The sequence below is a fragment of the Siphateles boraxobius genome, unplaced genomic scaffold (genome assembly GCF_051911475.1).
Source record: "Siphateles boraxobius isolate OS27281-9 unplaced genomic scaffold, OSU_SipBor_1 8, whole genome shotgun sequence".
NCBI lineage: Eukaryota > Metazoa > Chordata > Actinopteri > Cypriniformes > Leuciscidae > Siphateles > Siphateles boraxobius.
In genome coordinates, this window is record NW_027509208.1 from 37,992,752 (window position 1) to 38,004,315 (window position 11,564).

General features: G+C 43.4%; 1 protein-coding gene across 1 annotated transcript; it reads right to left on the minus strand.

The window, feature by feature from the left end:
• Positions 1-2,952: 2,952 nt before the first annotated feature.
• On the minus strand, positions 2,953-3,960 carry LOC143729734 (trace amine-associated receptor 1-like). The gene has a single exon (XM_077221099.1). It carries the CDS (start codon positions 3,958-3,960, stop codon positions 2,953-2,955), a length of 1,008 nt encoding a protein of 335 aa, XP_077077214.1.
• Positions 3,961-11,564: the final 7,604 nt, after the last annotated feature.

Below are 11,564 nucleotides of genomic sequence, written 5' to 3' on the forward strand. Positions count from 1 at the left end.
CCTTTAAGTCTTTATCTCTGCAATGCCTTGACATTTTAACACCAAACTTTGTATGTGTCATTGTCACCTCACTCTGACCTCATCAAATCGATTTCGTAACTGCGCCACCTATTTGTTGAAAGTGATAAACCATTAAATCATCTTATAAGTTACTTTATATATGATTTTACAGCCATTTTGCCAAAATTCTCTTAAAATGTCTTTAATTGCTCCTTGCTGCAGTTGGTCTGCCACTCCCACCCATGATGGCATCTGTTGCCGCTTCTTGCGCTTGGCCCCGGTAATGGCTGCTTGCAGCTATATTTATTCTTCTTCTTCTTCTTCTTCCGACTGGGCGTCTATGGCAGCCCATAGAACCGTTTCAGGGAAAGTTGTTTTGGTTTGACATTCTAATAGAGGATAGTCCCAACATTAAATACACCAATTTTGGTGTCTCTAACTCATTGCCTCTAGCGCCACCACCTGTCCAAATTTTAACTTTTATTATGCTAATAACTATTGAACCGTAAGGCCTATCAACAAAATTATTTTTTCCTCTGATTTCAGAGCTCATGTCGATTCGATTGCACCCTATGACGTCATTTTCCGTCATAAAAATATGGCCGCCATTTTGAATTGTTCAAAAAACCTACTTTTTCGAACTCGTCCTAGACGGTTTGTCCGATTTTCACCAAAATCGCACCAGATCATCTTCAGGCAGTGGGGACAAAAAGTTATGGAATTCAAGTTGATTTGTCAAACCGTTCTCGAATACCGCGCAAATTAATTTTACGTAGCGCTTGTGAAAACAAACGTAAGGCTGTATCTCCGCAACGCTTTATCGTATTGAGACCAAACTTGGTACATGTTATCACAAGCATGACCTGATGCTACATGCTGCGTTTCGGCGCAGCGCCACCTACTGGTCCGGAGATACAGAAAATTGCTATTTTTGCTTATGACTTCTGAACGGTTTGTCCAAAAATCATAAAAGTGGTCTCGTTAGATTCAGGGCGTCATGTGAAGTCGACCGATATCCAATTTTCCAATTTTTGAATTATGTGCTAAAATGCTGTATTTTCTGAACGCATGAACGCATTGTTACAAAACTCGGTATGGGTCATCAGTACGATGCCCTGAAGTAGCCTGAGAAGTTTCGAAACAGCGCCACGTAGTGGTACATTTTATTTTTCAAATGCTTATAACTCTGGCTGTGGTTGACTTATTTTCACGGGAGTCATCTCGTTAGGTTCCTGAATCCTTGCCGAGCCCACAGATACCAAACATGCTAGGTTTTGCATTACGGTTTGTGTAGCGTTGTGATTTAGCGCTTAAAAAACATTTGCCGATATCTTCGAAACCGTTAGTCCGATCGAGACGAAACCACCGTCAGAAGTTTGGAACCATAGCTTGTTAATGAAATGTAACTGCCCAAATGCCAAAATATTGATGGTAAGGGGTAGTAAAATCAAATCAAAGTCACGTGTCAGTCATTTTTGATGCTTTTTTTCATATAAATGTCTAAAACTCCGAAGCGAATTGAGATATTTTCACCAAATTTGGCACACACATGTATGGGCTCATTCCAAAGACACATGAAAAAAAATTGTGAGATTTTGCCTCTTGGTGGCGCTATAATAGAACAAAACATGAAAATCCCATTGACTTCAATACAGTTTTGTGATGTAAAATGCTATACTTAACAAATGCATTACTGTAACATTATGAAACTCAGAATTTGCCACCAGCACCATCCCCTGAAGGTACTCAAAAAATTTCGAGACAGCACCACCTGTTGGTCAAAAGTTAAAATTATATTTCCAAAAATGCTTATAAGTTTTGAAAAAATATGTCTATTGTAATGACACTGATCTTAATAGATTCCTTGGGTCATGCCGAGAACATAGATACCAAGTTTGACGTATTCGGACGAACTTCCTGTCCGCCATCTTTATTTACTTTCAAAACCTTCTTTTTCGAACCTCTCCTAGACCATTCGTCCGATTTTCACCGAAATCGAATCATATCATCTCCAGACCATGCCGACTAAAAGTTTTGGATTTCATGACGATAGACGAAACCGTTTTTGCATACCGCAGCAGCAAAGTTGAGGCATGCTGCCAAAATGACTATTAAGTCTTTATCTCTGCAATGCCTTCACATTTTGACACCAAACTTTGTATGTGTCATTGTCACCTCACTCTGACCACATCACATCGATTTCATAACTGCGCCACCTATTTGTCGAAAGTGCTAAACCATTAAAACATCTTAAAAGTTACTGTCCAAAGATAATTTTCAGCAGTTTTGCCAAAATTCTCTTAAAATGTCTTTAATTGCTCCTTGCTGCAGTTGGTCTGCCACTCCCACCCATGATGGCATCTGTTGCCGCTTCTTGCGTTTGGCCCCGGTAATGGCTGCTTGCAGCTATTTGGAATTATTTTTAGAACTAAGCCTATATCTTTATCATTACAGTGATCATCCTTGGTGTGAACGGTTGGAGCTGAATGGATATTCCCATTAAAATGAACAGTGTAGAAATAAACCTTTTAATGGATTGTGTTCATGCATAGTCTGTCTGGATCTCCTCAAATAAAAGATAGAGGCTGATAGTCTAAACAGTACTTAGTGTTTTACCACGTTTGACAGCCATGCAGAATTTATGTTGTCATATATTTAAAAAATGAATAAAAAAGGGCAGTTGTATCTTAGGGTCAAATTCTTTTTCATCTTGTCTCATGTGCTTTAAAGGTTTACAGTGAAAGTGTTATGGAGGAGAGAGGACTGACCGTGCATTTTTCTCACAGCGAAACTTTATTAAAATTTAATTTAGATAGGCAAAAATCCATGCTGGTGGATTTTACAGGATTCTTACAAGAAATCACGTGGAAAATTCAATAAAATAAAATTGCATTATGTACCAATCAGGAAATAAGATATCAAGAAGTTAATTTGCATATAATATTTTCATTATTACATCAGTGTCGTTCTTGAAGAATTCGTCTGAAATAATGCTTTGGATAGAATAATTCTGAATGCATGTCTGAACCAGCTGTAAAAGAAGGCGTACACTATGGGATTACATGTAGAATTATAATATCCGACCCAAAAGAACAAGTCCAGCAGCAGTGGAGGTACAGAATACCCAATTAAGGGATCGATAACATTACAAAGGAAAAAGGGTGTCCAGAAAATCAGAAACACTCCCATGATGATGGCTAAAGTCTTAGTGGCTTTTCCTTCTTTTTTTAATTCAGAATTCATACTCTGAATGGCCTGCACCTGCCTTTTAGCCACATGTAAGATTTTCAGATACATGCAGAGCATGACAAAAGCGGGAACGTAAAAACAGGTCATTGACATTATAGTTGCTGCCTCTCTGCTATGAAACAATATGCAACTTCCATCACATTTAACGTTCTCATAGTAAAAATCTTCAATGCCAAGAATATTAAGCTTCATGAAGATCATGCCAAACCCCAGAGCAGCTGAAACAGACCAGCTGATAATAATCATAACTAGTGTGGTCAGTGATGTCATTTTACTGTGATATTGAAAGGGGTGACATATGGCATAATATCTGTCTAAAGAAATGATACAGAGGTTTAAAATTGACGTAGTGCACAAAGTCACATCAAGACTGCTATGTATTTTACAGAACAAATCTCCCAGATACCAGCACGTCTCGATGGAGCGCAGCATACTGGGAGGCATCGCAACTCCTCCTACAAGCAGATCGGCCACGGCCAGTGATAGTATTAGGTAGTTAGTTGGTGTGTGAAGCTGCTTGAAATGAATAACCGTTATGATCACTAACATGTTTCCTATGATTGTGACAATCGAAGAGACACTAAAAAGGATGTAAAGAAATATTCGAGTTTCCAAAGGATAGACAAACTTCTGACAAGACGTGTTACTAAACTCATAACAAAGAAAAGGCTTCTCCGAGATTCCGTTTTGGCTTCTGATTATTACGTCCATTTACACAATTCAGCTTCTCTGTTTAAAACAGGGGAAAACTTAATTTCAGTCTGCAACATAGAGTTCAATAATGTATGATCATTACATACAATTTAGAACATAAACTATACACAGCATTGCTCTGCATAAAGTCAAGAAAACCATGTTGTTATAAAAATAAAAACACTTTCAAATCCAAAATATTATACTGAAATCGTATGAGATATTCAATTATAAAAACATTTTGTTTACATGAAATCTGTTTCACAGACTCTCTTCCATGTTCTTACCTTTACTTTTATGAACCAAAACTACATCATGAAGCAGACATAGTGCACCTTTATAGCACCAACCCCCCCCCCCCAGGTCAAATCACACAACATTTGAGCTTCCAAGGTAACATGGTCTTCCCAACAGTCAACAAAATGCCTTTCAAAAGATCAACAAGGCCCTGAAACTGGATTTCATTTAAACAGGTTTTTATTCTGATGAAACAGTTAATTCACTAAAAAGAATTACCTTGTGATTGGAGTCATTCCATGAAATGACTTCCATGTACATGTTGCTATTTTTAAATTATAAATATAAAATAAAAATATATTTTTATACATATAGTTTACAATACAATTTATTTATACAAAATGTGTACCTGTAAAATAGCAGCAACAACCACAGCACCCAAAACAGCTTTCATTTCTAGAAACGTCCACCATAATAATTAGTTCAACCTTATCAGAAATGGTGGGTGTTGCTATATATTTTATTATGGTTTCAGGCAATATCTAAACTACATAAAGTAATACTATTGCACTTGTGCAGAGACAAATCTGGTAGGCTACAAACTGATTTTTTTTTTTTTTAAATCATGAGATCAGTGACCTTAGCTAATGGTTAGTATACTTGCTATGATAGTTCACACTGAATTTATTTTGGTGGAACATTTCAAACAGAAATGGAAAAGGCTTTAAGGCTTTTCAAGGCTCAATTCTTGCGCCACTCCTATTCAACCTGTACATGCTCCCAATGAGCCAAATAATGAGAAAGAACCAAATCGCTTACCACAGCTATGCAGACGATACACAGCTCTACTTAGCCCTATCGCCTAACAACTACAGCCCCATTGACTCCCTGTGCCAATGCATTGATGAAGTAAACAATTGGATATTCCAAAGCTTTCTTCAGTTAAACAAAGACAAAACTGAAGTCTCTGCGTTTGGAAACAAAGATGAAGTTCTCAAGGTGAATGCTTACCTTCAGTCTAGGGGTCAAACAACTAAAAATCAAGTCAGGAATCTTGGTGTGTCTCTGGAGTCAGACCTTAGTTTCAGTAGTCATGTCAAAGCAATAACTAAATCAGCATACTATCATCTGAAAAATATTGCAAGAATTAGATGCTTTGTTTCCAGTCAAGACTTCGATAAACTTGTGCATGCTTTCATCACCAGTAGGGTGGATTATTGTAATGGACTCCTCACTGGCCTTCCCAAAAAGACCATAAGACAGTTGCAGCTCATACAGAACGCTGCTGCTAGGATTCTGAGCAGAACCAGAAAGTATGAACATATCACACCAGTCCTCAGGTCTTTACACTGGCTGCCAGTTACATTTAGGATTGATTTTAAAGTATTATTACATTTGCCTGGCGCTTTTATCCAAAGCAACTTACAATTGCTAGATATGTCAGAGGTCACACACCTCTGGAGCAACTATGGGTTAAGTGTCTTGCTCAGGGACACATTGGTGTCTCACACTGGATTCGAACCCGGGGTCTCTCACACCAAAGGCATGTGTCTTATCCATTGCGCCATCACCACCCCATTACTGGTATATAAATCACTCAATGGCCTGGGACCTCACTACATTGCAGATATGCTCACTGAATATAAACCCAACAGATCACTCAGATCATTAGGATCACATCAGTTAGAAATACTAAGGGTTCACTCTAATCATGGCGAGTCTGCTTTTAGCTATTATGCCAGTCGCAGCTAGAACAAGCTTCCAGAAGAGATCAGATGTGCTCCTACAGTAGTCACATTCAAATCCAGACTCAAAACACTTCTGTTTAGCTGTGCCTTTACTTAATGAGCACTGTACCACTGTTCGTCCGACTGTTCGTACTGTATTTTATTTTATTTTATATTCTAAGCTGTTTTAATTATTCTGATTTCTTTTGACTAGTTTAATTTACTCTATGTACAGCACTTTGAATTACCATTGTGACTGTTTGTACTTTATTTATTTTTTATTCTAAACTGTTTTAATTATTCTGATTTATTTTGATTATTTTCATTTCTTCTATGTAAAGTACTTTGAATTACCATTGTGTATGCAATGTGCTATATAAATAAACTTGCCTTGCCTTACTCTGATCTGTAGAAGTCCATAACAGAAAATATTTGCACAATTCACAGAGTGCTTTGAAAGGGAGATAATGAAGAACAATGATTTTTGATAATGACCAGCAGGGGCTAAAGCTAGGGCTGTAGTCAAGTCCACCTGTGTCGAGTCCAAGACCTGGACTATCGAGACCGAGTCAAGACCGAGTCCAACTGAGACAGTCAAGACAGAGACAGAAAAAAAGAATCCTCTTCAAGACCACATACTAAACTTGTAACGATGCGGGAAGAATGAAGCGAGCAGTGAATCCAATTGCAAGCACATTTATTAATAAAACAAACAAAAGAAACTCAGACCAGGAACACAGAAACAGCAACCATCACAACATTAACAACTCACAAAGACAGGGCTGAAACACAGGGCTTAAATACAGGGGTAAACGAGCTAAACAAGATAACAAGAGGGCGTGGTTAATCAGAACACCTGGGGATACTTATAAACTAGAAAAACTACAAAGGACTACAAAACATGACACAGCACAGGAAAGAACTAAAGTTCACACAAGACAAGGGAAACACAGGACAGACAGGAACAAGACATGAACCCACACCGTGACATAGCCCTCCCCCTATGGGCGGCTGCCGACACCCGTAAAAAAAACTAAATATATACAAAAGTTCAGGAGGGTGGTGAAGTGGAGGCGGTCTTGGGGGAGGGATGGAGGGCCAGGTCCGCTCAGGGAACAGGACCAGGGCCTTGCAATGGCGGGCATGGGCCATGGAACGTGGGCGGAGCAGGACGCGCAGGCGACGGCCAGGGCGGAGCAGACGACCCCTCGGGCGGCCAGGGCGAAGCAGACGACCCCTCGGGCGGCCAGGGCGAAGCAGACGACCCCTCGGGCGGCCAGGGCGAAGCAGAAGACCCCTCGGGCGGCCACGGCTCGAACAGACACCGGCTCAGGAACAGACACCGGCTCAGGAACAGACACCGGCTCAGGAACAGACACCGGCTCAGGAACAGACAACACTGGCTCCGGAACAGACAACACACACACTGGTTCGGGAACAGATAACACACACACTGGCTCGGGAACAGACAGCACACACACTGGCTCGGGAAGAGACAAAACACAACCTGGTTCGGGCTCAGGAACAGACAACACACACTGGCTCGGGAACAGACAACACACACACTGGCTCGGGAACAGACAACACACACACTGGCTCGGGAACAGACAACACACACTGGCTCGGGAACAGACAACACACTCACTGGCTCTGGAACAGACAACACACACTGGCTCGGGAACAGACAACACACAAACTGGCTCGGGAACAGACAACACACACACTGGTTCGGGAACAGACAACACACACCCTGGTTCGGGCTCAGGAACAGACAACACACAAACTGGCTCGGGAACAGACAACACACACACTGGTTCGGGAACAGACAACACACACCCTGGTTCGGGCTCAGAAACAGACAACACACACACTGGCTTGGGAACAGACAACACACATACTGGCTCGGGAACAGACAACACACTCACTGGCTCGGGAACAGACAACACACTCACTGGCTCGGGAACAGACAACACACTCACTGGCTCAAGAACAGGAACAGTCTCTGAATAGGCCATCTTGTCCATAGACAGTGGCTCGGAGGAAGTGATGTGAACAGTCTCTGAATAGGCCATCTTGTCCGTAGACATTGGCTCGGAGGAAGTGACGTGAATGGTCTCTGGCTCCGCCATCTTGTCCGTAGACACTGGCTCGGAGGAAGTGACGTGAATGGTCTCTGGCTCTGCCATCTTGTCCGTAGACACTGGCTCGGAGGAGGTGACGTGAACAGTCTCTGACATGGCAGACATGACGTGAACAGGCTCTGACTGGGCAGACGTGACGTGAACCGTCTCTGGATCAGTTGAAGTGATGTGAACAGTCTCTGACTGGGCAGAAGTGACGTGGACAGTCTCTGGATCGGCAGAAGTGACGAGGACAGTCTCTGGATCGGCGGGCTCTGGCGCAGGATCAACGGGCTCGGGGCTGGGCATGATCAGCAGGGAAAAGGGCTTTGTGCTGGGGAGGACCAGTGGGGACTGAAACTCTGGGCTGGACGGGACCAGCGGCGAAGGAAACTCTGGGCTGGACGGGACCAGCGGCGAAGGAAACTCTGGGCTGGACGGGACCAGCGGCGAAGGAAACTCTGGGCTGGACGGGAACAGTGGCGAAGGAAACTCTGGGCTGGACGGGAACAAGGGCGAAGGAAACTCTGGCCTGGATGGGACCAGTGGCGAAAGAAACTATGGGCTGGACGGGACCAGCAGCGAAGGAAACTCTGGGCTGGGTTCATGGGCTGTCGCTGATGTGTGTGCTGCCCACACACAAAACAGCCATGGACACCAAAATGAGCGCTGTGTCTTCCAGAGCAGACTCAAGTGCGGCGTCTTCAGTCTCTGGCGGGCAGGTGATTGGCTCTTGTTCTGGCGAACAGGCGACGGGCTCAGGCTCTTGCTCTTGCTCGAAGACTGGCTCTGGCTCTTGCTCGAAGACTGGCTCTGGCTCTTGCTCGAAGACTGGCTCTGGCTCTTGCTCGAAGACTGGCTCTGGTTCTTGCTCGAAGACTGGCTCTGGCTCTTGCTCGAAGACTGGCTCTGGCTCTTGCTCGAAGACTGGCTCTTGCTCGAAGACTGGCTCTGGCTGGACGTGGCTGATGTGAAGCTCTAGCTGGACATGGCTGACGTGAAGCTCTGGCTGGACGTGGCTTACGTGAAGCTCTGACTGGACGGTCTCTGGCTGGACGGTCTCTGGCTGGACGGTCTCTGGCTTAGGAGCCACCGGACACGTCGTTGAGGAGGCCATTCTTCTCCTCCTCCTCCGTCTCCGGACCACCGGACTCGGGACCACCGGAACTGGGACCACCGGAACAGGGACCAGAGGTGAAGGCCTGGCGTGACACGGGATGGACCTCTCCAAACATCTGGAGAGCGCCTCTCTCCAGCCCAGACCGGAGAGATCGGGGAGTTCCCTCTGGGTGACCTCTTTAGCCCCCAGCCGGTAACAGACTTTAATTGCCTCGTCATCCAGGGAGCAGGAGGCAGCAAGAGGAACAAACCCCCTCGTATACTGGAACAGATCAAGGCTTTCCAGGGCCAAGGCCGCGATCTGTCCAGCAGTTCCCGGTCTAGCCTGTGTAGATCAGGCGAGATCCGTGCTGCTGGATTCATATTTGGTGAGTTGTTCTGTAACGATGGGGGAAGAATGAAGCGAGCAGTGAATCCAATTGCAAGCACATTTATTAATAAAACAAACAGAAGAAACTCAGACCAGGAACACAGAAACAGCAACCATCACAACATTAACAACTCACAAAGACAGGGCTGAAAAACAGGGCTTAAATACAGGGGTAAACGAGCCAAACAAGATAACAAGAGGGCGTGGTTAATCAGAACACCTGGGGATACTTATAAACTAGAAAAACTACAAAGGACTACAAAACTTGCCACAGCACAGGAAATAACTAAAGTTCACACAAGACAAGGGAAACACAGGACAGACAGGAACAAGACATGAACCCACACCGTGACAAAACTATCTATTCTATGATCATTTTGAATTATTATTTGTAATGATCAAAAAGCATGTGTGCATATTAAAGTGTGCATATTAGCTGCCTAGTTGTTTTAAATTCACTACAGGTTAAGAATAGACAACCCATTCTCACTCCCAAGGCGTCAACAACTGAAGCATGGTCAAGCGCCCGAGGCGTCACATAGCAGAGGCCGAAGGCGCCCCTTGCCGTCTGTAGCAATGTTCAGGGAAGAAGGAGGCGGGGACCGGCGAACATTAAACATACTTTATTTAAAATAAAACAAACAAACCAAAATACCGCCAGCAGCCCCTCGAGGACGACTGCTGGCTACCGAAAATAAACGTAACTGCCAGCAGCCCCTCGCGAACGACTGCTGGCTAAAATAAAATACAAATACAAAAACCAAACACAAAATAAAACCAGGCCTGTTCCTCTCTCGATCATCAACGTCGTCGCTCCTCCTTTATGCTTCCGCTCCTCCGTGAGAGATGCGAGACCGGTGTGCTTCAAAGTTGTTGCTCATTAGCAATCGCACCACCGGCCTCGCGCCGTTCTCTCACGTCCCTCGGCCGTCCGGTTCGCCACATACCCCCATCACCCCTCACAGGCCGGGGAGTACCCACATCTCTACAACAGTGGTTTTCAAACTTTTTCAAGAGGGACCCCTTTTTTTTTTACGCGACCCATAGGCTTGTGCCCAGAAAAAAATCAGCTCAGCACTTTTTTTAACCACTTTTGATGATGCACGTGCACTTGCTGATCCTTGACGCAATTGCAACGTAAAGTCGATTCAGAACTAATTTGATCAAGCTATAGGCCTACATACAGAAATTTTAACCAATTAATAGCCTATCGTTTGCGGCATCCTTAAAAAATACACAAAACATAGTCCACAACAAACTCTTTAAATATAATATTCAGAACAGAACAAGAATTAAAAAAAAATTTATAACTCTAAACAAGCCAAAACGAAATAATTTAAAGCGAAAGTAAAAGTAAGGGGCATTATGCTCACGTAACTCTCTCATTAGAATCAAAATGTTTCAACATTCGCGAATCGCGATGTATTTGATGGTAAACTATTCTTTATTATAGGCTTTGTTCAGTGCTTGAAGTGGGAAAAGAAAGGTGCCGGCCCTCTCTTGCATTGGCAAATCATGACATTTGAGATTTCTACAGTGAAAAACAAAACTTATAACAAAACTTATTGTTATTTATTAACAAAATAAATGTATTAAAACAAGTCCTGCGTGTGTGCACGTGTGTGCGAAAACGGAACTCCTCCAAGTCTGCAAGTCCAAAAATGCATTTAGATTACTACATTTTATTTAATTAAATGCATTTATAGTGAGATTATTATATTTTCATGTCAATCTGCGTTTTGACCATGAACCATGAGCTGTCACTTTAATTCAGCGCGTGCAGCTCAGCAAAAATAGACTCTGAACGATCACTGCACTGCTGTATACGCACAGCACCAGGAGCGCATTGACGGACCGCATGCGCGTGCAGTGTGAAAGCTCGAACCTTAACATGGGTGCGGAAAAAATACGCACTGCATACGCACTGCAAACGATGTATATCAACGGGCGTGACACTGGCGCTTTTTCTGTCAGTGGTCGAGTACCGGCTACATGCGAGAAGTAGCGGTACGCAAGAAAAAGTGCAGGTACTGTAAATAACCCTCAGTT